This window comes from Musa acuminata, chromosome BXJ2-7 (genome assembly GCF_036884655.1).
Source record: "Musa acuminata AAA Group cultivar baxijiao chromosome BXJ2-7, Cavendish_Baxijiao_AAA, whole genome shotgun sequence".
Lineage (NCBI taxonomy): Eukaryota > Viridiplantae > Streptophyta > Magnoliopsida > Zingiberales > Musaceae > Musa > Musa acuminata.
The window spans coordinates 10127853-10145678 of record NC_088344.1 but is presented as its reverse complement, the minus strand read 5'-3'; the positions used below and the strand labels follow the sequence as shown (position 1 = coordinate 10145678).

Sequence of the window (17826 nt, the reverse complement as noted above, 5' to 3'; positions counted from 1 at the left end):
TTATTCAGGATCCACAAGCAAACATTTCCGAAAACACTTCATAGACAATGCAAATTACAAACAAACTTTACAAGCTCTGAACTGTTGCATAACAAAGGGTAAAATGATCCATTACAAATCAAAAATCTCTCACAAGTGTCAATATGACACAATCTTTATTAACAAATCTAAAACGGCCACCAAACCCAACTAAAATGGGACTATTAATCCTTCGACTGTCCCTCTACATTCTAGGCAAAGTATAAACATACCAAAAAACATGGATATGCATAAACATTACATCAAACATCCTATTTATAAGTTTGTCCGTGATATTCTCCCCTACTTTTCCTTCGACGTCCTCGTCGAAGCCTTTGCCGACACTACAACTCCTCGCCTTTGCTAAGTCTTCAATCTTCTGCTCCAGCTGCAATGCGCCTCCTAGCTCTCAGTTGCTCTCCGCTACTATTTTTGAGTAGTCGAACCTTTGATCCGCCATACTGCTTCAACTCATCAATGACTCTAACTCTAGTGTGGGGTTGGCTGAGTTATGTTGATCCCTGTTGGTTCCTACGGATCCTCCAGATGAAGGAAAAGACCATCCTTACTACACCAGTCTCTCAAATGCCTCATGCTGCTTAAACTGGGTGGATGCTTGTTGGAGCTTTAACGAGCATCGTCTCGCAAACTTCTGAAATTTTAGGTCTTTCCTCCATAAAATTTGCCCATTGACTCTTCTTTCACTTAGTTGTCACTTCCAAGTAGGTTCACATCACTTCCGCTTTCGATTGATAATTCGTTTGGAAATGAAGCGGACAATCTACTCTTAGTAGCACTGATCACCGTTGGTGAGGATTTAACAATTATTATCTTCTATTATCTTCAAAGGGTCTTTGAACATGTGCAGAGCTCCTCTGCTGGATAGATAAGAGAATTGGGGTACTCAGTTTCGCCCATTCTCTTAAGAGTTGAGAAGGCAAATGTTACTTGACTTCACCCGCCTCCTCGAGGTTATACTCTATGCATCGAGCTACTTACTGACCTTCGCCTGCTCTTTGCTCATACTTCTGAAGCACTTGAAGTGTTTGCACTCCTTGCATTAAGTTAGTTACTGTGATTGACCTTCTCAATGCCATCGAACTTCTGGAATGTAGGAAGTTTTCACCCCAACTTGGAGTAATTCTCTAATAGATTTAGTCACCTCTGGGATTATACCGTCTTCTCCATCAACCCTGCTACCTACTCCCCTGAGTAGTAAAGGTACAACATCACATACTGCCTACTTCGTTCCTTGGTCGTGCACTCTTGCATGACCCGAAGTCTTTCACTTTCGGCTATCTTGATGAGAAGCTCATTGACACCGGTCTTACGAAGTTCCTTGGCCTCTGCCCTTCAGCCTTGTCTCGGTACTTGGAGTTTGCCTCTGCATGCTCCACCTCCTCGGCCCCTTTCATGACCAAGCGCTCTCCCTCCATAAGAGCAAAGGATCAATAACTTTCACGGAAGTCCCGCCTCTACGGTACCATGGTGCTGCCATGCCCATGGCCCTACTATCCGTCGCCTCACATCTACATCCATTTTCTTCACGATCAGTAGATATGTCTTTGTGGCACTCCACTAAGTCCACCTCCATTCTAACTGATGCTTGATTTTGGGTAGCTAAGTCCCTCTGGACTCGTCGTCACTTCCTCGCCCCTTTCGATCCCTTACTTCAACACTTCTGTGTTCACCAAGCAGCTCCCTTTGGTCGATGGAAAGACAGATTGCAACTCCTATGCATGGCTTCTACTATCACGTTGTAGGATTTGCACCGATTCTATTCTCCTTAGCTTCCTTGATAGCAACGTTCGTTTACTCGACCTTGTCCTCTGACTTATCGGGCTCCCTTAAGCGAATATGAGCTCTGGAGCAGTGTAACTCTGTATGATCAAGTCCCTCCCATGGGACTCAATGGTACTTGCATTCAAACTTTTCCTTTGGTGGAACATAGCCCCCATATGCTGATGATCAAGGCTTTCATCTGATGCAAAATTCGATGCACGCACGGAAGACTCGCCTTTGCGGTACCATGGCCTTCACTGCTTGAATCCATAGCCATTCTTGCCATCATGTTGTTCACCGAAATGGAGCTTCCAGTAGCTCCCGATCATACCTCCATATGATCTAGTCCCTCACGGGACACATTCATGTATATCGTATTGCCACAAACTGTTCCACCACGATCCGTTGCACCATGTCGCCTCCCAGTGACATCTCTATTGCATTCTGATCCTTGTGGGATGAATTCGAATTGTGGTCCCTCCATGTGTGGCCTCTGCCAATACATCGCAGGGTCTCTTCCACCTTCGATTTTGTTCGCTCCTTTGGCAATCGACCTTTATCCGCCCACTCTTGGGTCACACCTAAATAAAGCACCGCTCTAGGACAATCCGTCGCCTAGTAGCTCCCGAAGTCCCCCGACTTCGCTGTAATTAGTGCACCATTATTTGGATCCTGGGCCTTTGCCCCTACCAGCACAATCTTTGCTGCGCACCGCTTCCTTTATGGCAACTTGAATGGCAATACTGTGGCATATTCTTCAAGAGTACCCACCTCTGCGTCCTCTTGCCCCGTGTTACGGCCTTCTGAACCTAACTTTGCCTCCGTAAATTGAGTCGCATTAGTTCATCCATCACATGCTTTTCCGAGATAAGGTGCATGTGCCTAGAAGCTCCCTTCATCTTTGGCACCATGCAAGATGAGTCTGCTCCGTCAGAATGAAGGACCTATGGAATAACATGATCCTGCTCTTGCCTCTACAAGAGTTTATGTCCTTGACCTCTGTCCAAGGAAAGCACTGTGCCTCCGCTCCATATTTCATTTTATATGTTGGCTCCCTTCATGCGGCTTGGGTACTTTGCAAAGTTACACCTAAGTTGCTCCGCTCCTCGTTTTTGCATTGAGTTAATGGTGGTCATCGTACCCACCATTCCACGAGTCAGCCCTCCCTTGAGTCCGATCTCATATCGACTCTAAATGTATCTTCATTTGTGTTGCTTTGGGTGGCTCCCCCACTTGATCTTACAATGCATCCACCAATGCATTCTCTCAAGCAAGATCATACGACAACTCCTCGCCACTTACACAGTCCATTGAGCTTCGTGGAGTTGTTGTTTGTTGAGGTACTCCTCCTCAACATGTGAGGTCCATCTCATATGATTCTCCCTCTAGAGAGCCAGGACTTATCCCTCCTAGATAACTGTCCCATTGGAGCAACATCTCTCTTCGTTTCGGAGACCACCATCCCCTTATACTACTCTGATTTGCTGAATAAACTATGCATTGTTCTGCCTCCTGTAATTGCACGCACTTGATAGATTGCGACTCCACATCAATACAGCCCCCGCTGCACCACTCAAGGCCTAGCAATATACCGAACTTGTTGCACACTTCAACCTCCTACGGACGTATCCTTCACATGCTGAAGAGAAAGTTTCAATGCTCCATGGCGTCGAGTTTTGGTCACCTTGGGATGGCCGCGAACATTCCATCGTCCGCATACAAAGCCCATGTATGAGTACCGAATTCTTTAAGTTAGCAATTCCTCTCACCTCTGTGAGCTTTGCACAACTCTACGGTCGCTGAGCAACTCATTCCACCTTGCATGGTCTCATCCTTTACCAAGCACCTCGCTTGCCTTGAGCACCATCAAGTATAGTTGTCAACGTTGAGCCGTAGCTCAAACTCAACCATCCCAACCTTTGTGCGCTCCGCATTCTTCCAAGCTTACCTGTTCTCGTGGTGCCTCTTGCGCGAATGGTTAGCCATTCCTCTGAATGCTAATCTCATACGTCCGCTCCTCCGAGCGACTCATTTTCCCTACATCTCCATGCCCGTTTTCCCCCAAACAGTCGTGCGTGTGCTGATTGCCCTCAACGCAGCCCCGCTAGGTCCCCCACATTTGCATGGTAAGTATTTCTATTAGTACTTGTCCCTCTCTGATACCATCTGTCACGGACTTAGTTGGTTTTGCCTAAGTCGTGCGGCACCCTTGTGTGTCCGTCCGCAAGGGTCAACCTCTCCGAAGCCTCTCATGTCCCTTAGGACTCACGAAAGAGAGAACGGGTTAGAGAAAACGCCTCATTCGAGATCCACAAGCAAATATTTTCAAAAACACTTCATAGACAATGTAAATTACAAACATACCTTACAAGCTCTGAACAGTTGTACAACAAATGGTAAAATTGTCCATTATAGACCAAAAATATCTCACAAGTGTCCACATGACACAACGTTTATTAACAAGCCTAAAACGATCACTAAACCCAACTAAAATGAGACTATTAAGCCTTCGACTATCCCTCTATATGCTAGGCAAAGTATGAACATACCAAAAGACACGGACATGTATAAGCATTACATCAAACATTCTATTTAGAAGTTTGTCCGTGACAAGTTGCTAAGCATAGCAACTTGCTTTGAATTCTTATCATACTACTTGAAATCAATTTCATTTTGATCTAAGATAAATTTAGTTAATATATAATTTAAGATAAGTTCGTAATATAAAAGAAGTCATCACAAGATTGGTACTACATGAGAAAGAGAAGAGGTGTAAAAGAAAATATCCATATATTTTCTATTAAGATAAATTAAATTTGGAGATTAAATTCTAAAAGATATATATATATATATATATATATATATATATATATATATATATATATAAACATCTCACGATTGATGTTTATTTCCTATTTTAAAAATACAAATATGAGGATATCTCATTATTCAACATTTATTTTCTATTTTCAAATATCCTAATAAGGAATAACTTATCTAATTCTCATTTTAAAATAAAATTAATATGGAATAAATCACACCACATTAATTGAGATTCCTTCCCATCTCCTATATAAATCGAAGTATACATTCCTTTCTTTTCATCATCGAGGAAGGGGCGACTACAAAGGAGGACCAGTCGGAGGTCATCGCCAATGGCGGATTGGTCGAAGCTCTCGACAGATGTGTTGGGTCTGATCCATGATAAACTCTCTATTCCCGATTGCATACGTCTCAAAGCTGCTTGCAAGAGTTGGAACTTGGCCTTTAAGTTCAAGCATCATTGTCCACCAAAGTTGGAATCCCCATGGCTCATGTTGCCTGATCACAACGATACCGTGGCTTGGTTCTTCTCCATCGTAGACAAGAAAATATACAAGGTTCCATGCCCGGAACCTATGATCAGACGCCGGATTTGTATCGGTTCTTGTCACGGTTGGCTGATCATCGTGGACGATAATTGCAACATGCACCTCTTGAATCCACTCACCGGCGTCCAAATTCCGCTTCCTTCGGTGACGACCTTACCCTTTGTTAAAATCGTTCGGGATTCCCAAGAACGAATCAACAAATTCATGATAGGCGAGCAACAAACAAATGGCGATGTGGTTTATATGGCGTACTCTGTATGGCGTATGCGTCGCTTCTTCTTCCACAAGGCCGTACTCTCGATGGCTCCCGATGCAGACGGTAATTTCACCGTCGTGATGATCTATAGTGTTTGGAAGCGGCTAGCCTTTGCTCGAGCTGGTGACGAGGCTTGGACATCCATACAAACACCTCATGGCTTTCACGATGTGATTCACTGCAATGACAAATTTTACACCGCTAGCCATGGCGGCACAGTCATGGCATGGGAGCCAAATGGACTTGCCATCGTGTCTATGATCGTCTCCTCAGACATAGATGAGGCTTATATAGGATGCATGATGTACTTGGTCGAGTCGCCAGATGGTAATCTGATGCTGATCGCTAGGCACGCCGGTGAGGATCCTATCATCTCGCATACTAGTCTATTTTTGGTGTTTGCCCTGGACGAACAGGACCTCCGGTGGAAGAAGGTGAAGAGCTTGCACCAGCAAACATTGTTTTTGGGCAGCAATCAGTCCATGTTCCTATCTGCCGTAGACTTTCCGGACTTGAAACACAACTGTATCTATTTCACTAATAACATATTAGAGTTTTGCGCGTACTTTCAGTATGCAGACAATGACATAGGAACATTCAACATGGAGAGTAAAAAGATCGAGCCAATAGATCATGTTGGTCGTCACTTAAATTGGCCTCCTTCAGTTTGGTTCTTTCCAAGTCTATCATGAGCTAGCATTGTGTAGGTCTTGCTACATCAATTTGTCATGAATTTTCTTGTCTGTCTTATGGGAGTAGAAGATTGAGAATCATATTTGTATTGAATTTATCATAAATTTATTTGACAAAATAACTATGTATAGAAATTTACTCGAGATAGAGCGGCTCATAAAGCTTCTAAAAATTGACATTTATAAGATTTTGTTCATATCGATCATGTCGTATTTCATGCTTTTAAAATTTATTTGTATTAGTCGGATGATATTTTGATTTTTTTTGTGAAGTGATTAAGTGTAGTTGCATGGTTTAACATGTTGATATGGGATTTGTATTTTTTTTATGGAATTATTGTTGCCGTCAGAACTAATATGTTAAGAAATATATTATAATTTTATTACCTTTATTATAATTGTTTATATCATAGTCATTCTTTATTTTCTCTTCTTTAATTTCATACAAGTGTTTCTTGTTAAAAAAATTACATAATCAACTTATTATCCCACGATCTTCATTATGATCTGATCGGTATAAGGTTCGAGTTTAATTAAATGTGATACATACAACCTCTCAAATGAAAAATTTTGAAAGAAGAGAAAACTATCATGATGAAAACAAGCATAAGACCGTAAGTAAACAATGTCTATTCCTTTAAAATCAAAAGTATTGACTATAAAGGATTAAGTAACATAAAATAAGAGTATAAAAAAAACTCAATTAAGTGATAATCTCCTTGTTGATTTCAATCTCCTCCTCTCTTATAGCTATCTTGTTTTAAAATAAATAAATCCTACTTTAACAGCTTATTCAGATAATCATCTTACTATACTTGATCTTCCTTTGCATCCAATTCGAAAAGCAATTTTGTTGCCATGTCAAGTGGTAGTAAACTTTTATTTCTCGAAAATAATATTTTCTTCTATGAGCATCTTTGGATCAATCATTAAGTTTTGATGTTTTTCAAGTGGTCTATCATAATATTTTTGATTTGTTATAGTGATTTGACCATCATAATAAAAACACAGTAAAATATAATTGAAAACATTGTAAATAAGTCAAATGAAATAAAAAAAAATATTTGATATAGTCTAAAAGAAAATTATCCAAAAAATTGACTTGTTATAGTGTTCTCAATCAAAACACTGTAAGTCTTACTTGAAAACATATGAAATGATGTAAATGAATTTTAACCTTACTAAAACTAATGATAAACCTAAAATTATAATGTTGTAATGATATATAAGCAATCAGAACCAAAGATACATGGTATCACTTATAATATTTTTTTTAATAATATTTATATTTTTTTAGTGTATCAATAAAATATTATAACCATCATGAAAAATTATAAATGGTATATATAAAAATATTATAATAGTTAAAAATAGTAAAAATTGAGCAGAAATTTTGATAGAAAAACTTTTGAGAAATATTTCGAGTATTTTTAAAATTAAAAGTTTTATTTAAAATATAAAAGAAAGTTGCCGTTTAAGAAATATATAAAATAAGGATATTTCTTAGGAAAATCGCTCAAAGGTTACAAAGGATTAATGAGTAAGATGGCATCAGCAATTATGGACGTACCTTTTACAATTATGTTCCCTACCGTCATGTCTCCATCATCGCTATGGAGATGATGAGTGCTTGACCATTCCAATCCTCTCTCCCTTGGCCCTCTTCGATTTCCTTTCCCGTTTTTGCATATTAGCACAGAGCTCTTCTGCCTGCCCAAACAAAAGTATAGAGAGAGAGAGAGAGAGAGAGAGAGAGAGAGAGAGATGGCTGGCCTGCAACGATCTGTACAAACTTTCAGGAGATCAGGCTCATCTGGAATGGTGTGGCACGAGCGGTTCCTCTCCGAGGAGAAGGAGGAGGGGGGAGGAAGAGGAGGGTCAGAGTTCAGGGAACTCGGGCACTCGCAAAGTGTTGGATCGAGCGGGACGACCGAGCACAGACGAATCGATGGCAGACAAGCCTTCCGCGCAGGCGCCGTCCAACCAGCCGTAGACCCGCCGTCGCCAGACGTCTCTGGATGCCTTCTCTGTGGAATCTTCGGCAAGCCCAGGTCCAGCGATCCATCCAAGCCAAGAAGGCGTCAGCTGCGTCGGACGGCGCAAACATGACCTCAGTCTTGTTGGTCATACAAAGATCGCCGTGCATGTCGCCAACGCCCATGTTTTGGTTTTGTTGATGGTAAAATATACCAGTAGTTATCTTCGATGCTTATGAAGCTTCTTCTGCGTGTGTGTGTGTATATATATATGTATATATATATACACGCCGAAAAAATCTCCCCTTGTTTCGTCTTCATGTTGACGATTTGGAATACTAGGAATCACTGGCTGACCTTGCTACTTGGTTCTCCATGTGTAGTACCTTCGATCATGTAGCGAAGAATTCTCTTGCAGCAGGTGATTCAGATTATGTTTTTTGCTAGCTAATTTTCTTTCTAAGAAAAAAAGAATCGCCTAGTCATTGGCATGTTGGCTTAAGAAACAAAAAAGTTCTTGGCAAGTACTGCACAGTATTTTTGGGATCAACAGAGCTGCTAAGCTGGCTTGGCTATAGGAGGAAGTAGGAACCATTGGATATGTCTGTAATGGCACCCGCATGCACCGAGCATAAGAAATCGGTTTATCCGAACATATATCACCGTGTCGTCGAATCATCTGCGAAGACGTCAAAGTATATATGAATGATCCCTAGTCGTAATATTGGGATCGTAACGAGAGAATCCTGCCTGCAGTAAAACCATTCGGTCAGCGTATGTATGCGTTGCTGAGAGCTGTACATTGGGATGATGGATACCCTCTTCAGGGCAAGACGTCGATTCGTACATGGGACTGGTGGAAGATGATTGCTCGCCCAAGAAATTTGACTGACCTAATCTCATATTTTTTAGCCAAAGTGGGGGGCTTATTCATTTGGAGCGAGATGGCTGATTGATTTGATGTGCCCTTTGCCCCTTCGTAAGGTCAATCATCAACCCACTGTTGTCGCTTGCGCTTCTTCACTATATGAGAACGATGCGGATAATTATCGAGTCATTGTCGCTTGTGCTCCTCCATTACTTGAGATTGCTGCATATAATAGTGACATCCAACGTCTGCTGTGGCTTATAATACTCTTCATCTTAATCTTATGTGGCGATCAATTGCAACTCAAATTGAAAATTCATGCGGGGTGGTAAGACTGCCTCTCTGGACGCCTCACACTAGTCCTCGTGGGAGAAGGCTCATGAAGCATTGACGCATAATGAGTATTAGTGGGCGGCTCCATAAATTGGTGGTGCTTGCGGTTGCATGACGCACAACTTCAAGCTTACTTACTTAGCTGTCAGAAGTCATTCCAATATTGGATTGCTTCCATCCAAATGATCTTGTAATCCGGTAAACTCTTACAGCTCCAATTTGTATACAAATAGATATTAATACTCAGTGACACATAATAAAATTAAATAAAAATTATAATCAAATAGAACATTAAGATTTATATAAAAATCTTAAAAAGTAAAAAATCATAAGATAAATCTACTATAAAAAGAATAAATATATAAATCTCAAAATTTTTTACTCAAAATCTAAACAATAATTACAAGAGAATAACTGAGACTGTTATTATTGTTGTAATTTTTTTATTGTAGCCACCGTTAGCCTCCCATTTTGGATTAGATTAAAAAATAAAAAAAATTATGATTAAAATGAACTATGGATTATTAAAGTCTTCTATAGTCTAAACTAATGGACTACAGACCCAACACTCCTATGTGAAAAAGATACTCCTACCCCTTTTTGGCTCACCATAGACAGATGGAATAGAACAGCGGATGTTCCATAAACGACTCTTGTCAAAGTACCTTTTCGTTTGTCTTTGTATTTATCAGTACTTCAATCGCTTAATAACTAAAAAAACCATCAGGTGGATAATATTTTCATTATTTTATGTGATATATACATTTGCTAGTCAAAATATCAACATCTTTTTTGTATAAATATGCTTCTTTTTTTTTTTTAACGTTCCACATTTCACTTCCACCTTTTTATAAAGTCGGATACTTCAAGGAAAAGATTCTATTGCCCTACAATACATATATTTTTGTCTCAAATTTATTATATTTTATTACATCATATCATAAAATATTATGCGTAACTGTAAAAAGTACTGACGATCCAGTCAGATTGAACGTCTCACCCCTAATCGATCCCCATCCCAATCTGACAAAACTTAGGGCAATTTTTTATGCAGTGGGTACAGACAACGAGGTGCCAGGTTCGAGTTCAATCAAACTTTTTACACCACAGAGTTCTGGTAACGGGATACATTGCCCCCAAACGGTAAAAAGGTAACCGTGACAGGTATATTAAGCACTAAATCACAGAACTTGCATCTAAACACAAGAGATTGCCAATTCAAAGATATACAACTAGACTAACGGTCTAGACACTATTTTGCATGAGCAAGAGAGATCACAATGATAATGTGATTTAGCATACTATTACATTTCGACGTCCTTGTAATGAGTAAACATCGTTTTCTGATCAAATGGACAAGGGTATTCATACATTTCTGGTCTGATCAAAAACAACCATTTCTGATCTAATCATACAATCCCTCCTGCTCCCAAATGTCCACAAGAAAATCTACCATTTCCTGCCATCATTTGAAATTAAAAAAAAAACATAAACTAATTTAGGCTGCACAAGAAACAAATATATTGAGGTCTAGTTCTTACTGCAAGAGGAATGGGCTGTGGAAATGGTTTGTTGCTTCCAAGCAAACCATCATATGTTGCATTCCAACTGCATCCACCAAAATTGAACCACTATAGCTTTTACAACTAAATAAATTGGAAGACAAATCCATACATGCTCTCCTTCCTTCTACAACTAAATTCATTGTGTATTAAATCTGTAGAAGCTCTCATTCTCAAAATGATGAACATGCCAATCCTCTAAAGTCCATGCTTGTAATTCCAGAAAGCAGATAAATATTGATTTAAAAATATTTAAATAGTAACACAACCAACTAAATGTTGCTTACATACAAATCAATGAGTAGATTTATAACGTATTTACCTTAAAAAATGAAATGCTCTGGGCCATGCTACATTCATGGTAGATAGGACCTAGGATTAGTTAGTTCATTATTTTGTAACATTAAGAGAACATAATTAATTTTTACCATAAATTTTTTATCTATTCATCTTACTGATTTGATAACAATATGCAAATCCTTAACTGTTTAGTGTCCTATTTTTTATTTAAAACTTTTTTCTCAAAGAAGTCTAAAGCTCGTAGGTTTTTATTTGTCCTTGGGTGGTTTACACATGAAATTAAATAAATCAGGATCCCTGCCTGTGATGTTTTGGAAATATGCCACAATGTTCTAAAATATAAAAATATCATGAATCTGGACAAGTAACCTGAACCTGGATCATTCGAGGGGGCAGCAGTGTCTTGATAACTTTGATCTATTTAAGGGCTGGGAGAGCATTTGCAAGCCTGCAAGATCTTTTAAACTAGAATATACTTTTCTGGATTTTACTCTACTAGACAACATCTACAGAATGACATCATTCCAGTCAAAAAGATTAAGTTGGTAAGCGGCTAACTAAAATGATCTATATCATCGTAGCACATCTAAAACATAAAAAAGTTTTGCGAGCCTTGCTTAGGAGATCCTACTTCCTCTTACCTTCAGATTGGATACCCTTTATGTTCTAAGCAGCAAGACCAACAGATGACTTATCTTACATCATCTCAGTTAAAAGATATTAACTGAGATACATCATCTCAGTTAATATCTTACATCACAGTTAATATCTTGCATCATAAGGCATAAGATGAGTAATATTTTTCTCAATGAAGCCCAGTTTAAACCAATATCGATACCATACAAAACTCATGTCTCCTTTCTCACTGTACAAATAGTGCCATGTCTGTTCACCATGTAGAACAAAGTGTTATCAAAATCCCTGACTAGTTGAGCTATTTTTTGGTAGTTAGGCAGTTAAATTCACATGTAGAATAATTAGCTAGGAAATAGTCAGAGGCCAAATTTCTTTATATTGTTTCTTTCCTGAATTTGTTCTCATAATTTACTCATATTTGCTAGAGCTCATAAAATCATGGCTTATATATACACTTCCATGTATACCTTTATAGTGAGATACTAGCTTAATAATGCATTATCTCTATATATAGGTACACTTCTAAGGATTGCTGCATAACAAATTTTATTCTAGTTGCAGCTCCTAATTTAAGACTATCTCCACTAGTTATCAATTTTTTTAGATTTTTATATATAATGAATAATAGTATATTTTCTATTGCAGCATGAGAAAGGAACTTCATGAAGAATATACCTCAACCTTGGTTCTCGAACTTGCTGTGACTGGGTCTCAGGCCTTTTATTTCCAACCCATTTCTGTCTGGTTTGATTCCATAGAAGAAGACCTGTGATATTAAAGTCCCAAGTGTTAAATGCAGCAGACTACAAGAGCTATATCTCAGTATGGGTCAAGTAAGTTTCCATTGCAGTATCATTCAGATATCAAAATCACATAATCCACTTGTATAATTTTATCAAAATCTTTAAAACAACTCTTAACCACCATCATCAACTTCAATCCTAGTTGGTGAGATGAATTCAAATATTTAGTTCTAGAAATGTAACACGCTACATATCTTCAGCCTCCGTCGAACCCAATGGTGTAAGATAAAAGTTATGGATAATTTAAAAGCTGAAAATGTGACTAAATAGGCATCAGAAAATCTCACTGTTATTGTTCTAAACTTTTAGTAAGAGTAAAATCTGAAAACTTTTCTGTTAGACCTAATAACATCTGCCAATACCATGAACAGCACTCAGTAAAGAATCAGGTTAGATTTTTTTCACCTTCCAGGTGTTGGGAATTCCCCATGCATTCTATACATCAGTAAATTGCAGAAAATTTTAAAGTAGAGATTATCTGAAAAATATTTCATTGCTTCAAGAATAATAGGTGTTATCCTACCCCCAAGACACTTAAGGAGTAGATTAGCCTTACACTCACCATGGTTCAGAAATTCTGGATGGTTGCTTGTGCTTCCTATTCCACCATGGTGATCCAAGGTATTTACCAATGTGCTAATTGAAGAAATGCTCTTTTGTGATTGAACTCCACTATTTTCCATCTCATATGTGCTTGTACTCCAAAATTCTTCAGAGAAATTAGGTTTTTTCACTGTTCGGCCTTGGATTTTCAAACCCTTTGAAGGCTCATCCACAGCAATAATTGGAGCAGGCTTGGTATAGCATCCAAGACAACCTCTGTTCTGTTACAAAGCAGGTTTAGCAATGCTGCAAATTAGGATCAAATCCCAGAATAGGTTCATGAAATTCATACAATTTATAATGTGAACAAGATGAAAAACATAAAGACTTCGATCATCTCTGCTATTAACAGGAATTATATCATCATTAATATGGATTGAAGGGTGTTAGGATTGAGGTATATGGACTTCACTATTCACTGTCTTCAAATCTCAAACTGCACAATCTCAGATTGAAGGGTGTCAGAATTGAGGTATATGGACTTTACTATTCACTGTCTTCATAACTCAAACTGCACAATCTCAGATTGAAGGGTTTCGGGATTGAGGTATATGGACTTTACTATTCACTGTCTTCAAAACTCAAACTGCACAATCTCAGACTGACATTCAAATTGAAAATAATTCCTGTACAATTCATAAGGATGAAAACACAAAAAAAAAAGACAACATTTTCCATATGCTCTTCATTGTCCATACATCTTTAGTATTGCTATCATATGATTCCTTAGTCGAACATAATGGTGACAGTTTAGGAATGAAAAGAAAGCATATCCCATATGACAAAGAAATTCCCTGGTTTCTTGTGAGATGCATCATGACACTTTAGAATGTCTCGACGAGAATATTAAGTCTTGAAGGGAGGAGATTATGACAATTTAGTTAGTCTTGCATCGAAAGTGGATGGAGGGCTAAGCTAACATTAAATTTAGAGTTAAGCATTTTGGACCATGATTTTAGGCCTATGAAGTTATTTGGTTGATTATCTTATTAGGCCAGATCATCGACAAAAAGTATCTCATACAAAATCATGGCTAAAATAATGGTATATAAGCATGATGAATCAAGTCAAAATAAATACATCACATGGAATCCAACAAATACATAGAACAACAACATATAACAGGTAATGTACATATAGCGTAGTCCATGTTCCAATAAGTTGCCACAGAAGATCAGGAATGTTGCAAGTAGGTTCGAGTCACGGTAATTACCACTCTTCTTGCAGGGTTAAGACTGCATATATTGACTCTTCTAGATAATGCATTCACAGAAACCTCGTGCAATAGGTCATCCTTAATAAATTTGTGAAAGTTGAAAACTACATCAAACAACAAAGACATAACAGAACCTGGGCAAGAACAATGCAAGGCAAGATATAGTTTAGTTTTTTCTTTTAATGAACTCTTAAAAAAAATGAGTGTTTCTTGGTGTTTTCCCCTTTTTTTCACTTTTAGAAATGTGCATTTGTTAACTAGAGAACTACAGAATAAGGCATGTCAACAGACTCAGGATTCAACACTTAAGAGTAGTAATCCTTTGCTTTGCTCTACAAACCAAAGTAAAAAATGTATTTTGCAACAAATAAGTGAGGGCTCTAAATATTAAAAGTGTTCATCTTCACACGCCATAAGACGCTTAGAACTGTCAAGAATTTAGTATTTGCTTCAATAAGCATTCATCTAAGGTATCTAGTATGACCATCAATTCTAGATTAGATTTCAAATGACTATATAAGATGAAAGACAAAGGAAACTATAAGTAGAAAAAGAAGAAGAGAAAGAAAAAACAAGAACACCAACATGCAGAAAAGACCAATAGATAACCAATGGTACGACTCTCGGTAACTATTACAACTTATACAAGGGTAAGACTTTTCTATCTCGCCCTCAAATTCTCCGGACCATTCGCTCGTTTGAAATCATGAAACTTCAACGAACAAACTAATCGACCCACACCAGACAGATCTGGTACTATCCTAAAGGAAATGAGGTTCTTGAACTGCTACACGCGTAATTTGGGCATAGAGAGCAAGGAGGCCAACAAAAAAGGAAACGAAAATATCTGGTAAAGAAAGTGAGGGGATAATTATGTTACATACATACCCCATGCGGGCGAGAAGGTGAACGAAATAAGCAGAGACGGATCAGCAAAGGAGCATCTATCCAACATCCGCCCTCAGACGCACCATCAACCACCAGATCGCCCAACGTGCGCCTCAGATCAGCTAATTACCAACAGATCGTCGCCGGAAGACGCACTTCCGCAGGACAGGGCAGTGGGAGGTGAAGGAGATTGATAAATGATGCTTCGTCCTGGAATAGCTGAGATCAGGAGGGAGAAGTAATTAAGGAAAACCCTATAGCTTCGGAGAAGGAAATCATGATGAAGAAGAGAGAAGGAGAATTGATCAGATCCACACTCATACCGGATTCCCCCTTCTTCCTCCCGTGACAAATCGTCGGGAGGGCAGCTTTCTCCTCCGTCTTCGGAAGCCCCCACCCCACTTCTCTTTGCGCCCTTTCCGCCCCAAGTTTATTTAGGTTCTAATTCGGGTTTCAGGGGTGGGACCCGATTGATTTTGGTGGGCTATCGTTTTTTTCCTGTTATCAGCCCTTTTTTATCTTTTCTTTTATTCTATTCTATTTCTGGAGGATAGGATGAGACGGGGAAGCGCGTGAGAATTCACGTGCTTTCGATGGTTCATCAGCAGCGGAGCATGCGAATCCGACGGCTCCCGTAAATTCTGAAATATGGAAAAGAAGAGAGTCCCTTTTTCTTTGTTACAAACAGTGTAGTGGGAGATGGATTGGGGACGGGCGGTGTTTGCAGGCCGGGGTGACTAGCAAACATGGAACCACATCCCGCCCTACCCTATCGTGGCTCCTCGTTGTTGTGGCCACCGTTCCCTGCCAATAAACCCAATTCGATTCATCTCCTCCCTTCTTCCTGTGGATTCGTCGACGCTACTTCTCCTATACTCCACCTCCGCCGATCGTCCATTTGTGCTCCTCCTACGAAACCATCGCGATTGAGCTACTTCTCCCGCCGAACCGCTAGGGCCAGCCCTCCTCCTCCTCCTCCTTCGGAGGATCCAAATACAATCGCCGGTGAGTCCATCTTCCTTTCTTCCCCTTTTTTTCCCTTTCCTGTAATCGTCCGTGAACAAGATCCCTTCCCCCTATTGCTTTCACGCACTCGGATGGTTGCAGCTCTGGGTTCCTTTCCTTCACTGACTGCATTTCACATAAGTATACATATTATCCCAGTGCTAGAGTTATCTCCCGGAGCACTGATTGGGTTGAGAGTCGTGGCTCTTTCCAGGTCAAAGGAGCCAACTGGATCATTTGTTTCAGAACACGATTGCTGAACATGAAATGATGAAAATACAGCTGCTGTATAACCAGAAAAAGTAAAACGGAAGACACGAGAATTTTGCATGAGACTAAAAAGGGAGGAAGTCGATTAAATGAGCGTGGACTGAAAATCGCAGATTGTAGTACAACGAAATTTATGTCAAGTAAGAACAGGAAATGAAACATATATAGTGTGTTGAAGGAAGGGCCATGTTAGATATAGATGTGTGTAGCAAAGAGAGTTTGAAGATCTTATGGGCCTCTGGTTGGATCTGATGAATATCAAAAGGGATATGAAGCTGCCTCCATTGGTTCGTAAAAGTGCTTGATTGTTTTGGTCTTGGGAGACAACAATTGGACATTACTTGGAACTGCAAATTTATCTGCTAGTCTTATGGTCTAATTAATTTTGTTGGAACTAAGTCAATGATTTTCATGAATAGTCGGCTAACTAGGCATTTATGTAGTTGTTTACATGTGACTATTTGATATAACAACAAATTAGTTTGAAATTGTCTTTAATAAGTTTCATGGCTCACTAATCCAAAGTTAGCCCGGATAAATTTGTGACTGGGTTTGATTAACAACTTGAAGACTACAAAAAGGATTTTGATATTGTGGCATACCAGAATGTCATTCCAGGATTCCTTTTTCCATACTCAACATGAGTAGCTTTCTGTTAAAAACAGAGAGCAATATCACTTTAGGCGTTCATTGAGGTTGAAGTATTTTATCATGTGAATGTGTTCTATTAAACTCAATGTATTGTGTAAGGCATATAGTTCAATGGTTTCTATTTATGTGATTAAGATACTCACGTACAGAAGGAAAGTATACATGTTGATCTAATGATAGATCTCAAAGCTGACCTTAGTTTTAATTCTGATCTTGCAAACTTTGAGAGTGATGCTCGGCATATAAAAGAACACTAAGAATCACTGTTATGGAAAGTTAAAGGATTTTAGTATCCGACTTCAAAATAGTGGGAATCAATTTAGTTTGGATGTCAAAAAAAAACTGCAAATTAACTGCTAAGCTTAGGTCAAATAGCTAAGTGCCAAGAGAGGGAAAGATTAATTAAGATTTTAATAAAAACAATAGGACAGGACATGATGCTTCCTAGATTGGCTAGTGACTTTGATTACAATATAAATTTGCGAGAATGGATGCATATAGTTTATCTTCAGCATCCGCTATTTTTGGGTTATCAAGCAATGTCTGAAGAGTATTATTTCTGGTTCTAAATATTCATCCAGATAATGTATTGCTTT

General features: G+C 38.9%; 1 protein-coding gene across 6 annotated transcripts; it reads right to left on the bottom strand.

Annotated features, from left to right (window-relative positions):
• Positions 1-10521: 10521 nt before the first annotated feature.
• On the bottom strand, positions 10522-15781 carry LOC135583490 (uncharacterized). Of its 6 annotated transcripts, none has more exons than XM_065117089.1 (6): positions 15628-15781; positions 15301-15523; positions 13160-13421; positions 12470-12560; positions 10838-10904; positions 10522-10755 (listed from the first exon to the last, which is right to left on the bottom strand). In XM_065117089.1, the coding sequence occupies exons 2-6, from the start codon at positions 15307-15309 to the stop codon at positions 10702-10704; spliced, it is 483 nt and encodes a 160-aa protein (XP_064973161.1). In that variant the 5' UTR covers positions 15310-15523; positions 15628-15781; the 3' UTR covers positions 10522-10701. The 6 variants fall into 6 exon arrangements, with proteins under 6 accessions (XP_064973161.1, XP_064973158.1, XP_064973160.1 ...); XM_065117086.1 differs by having other exon boundaries at positions 13160-13416; XM_065117088.1 differs by having other exon boundaries at positions 12476-12560; positions 13160-13416.
• Between the last annotated feature and the right edge of the window lie 2045 nt (positions 15782-17826).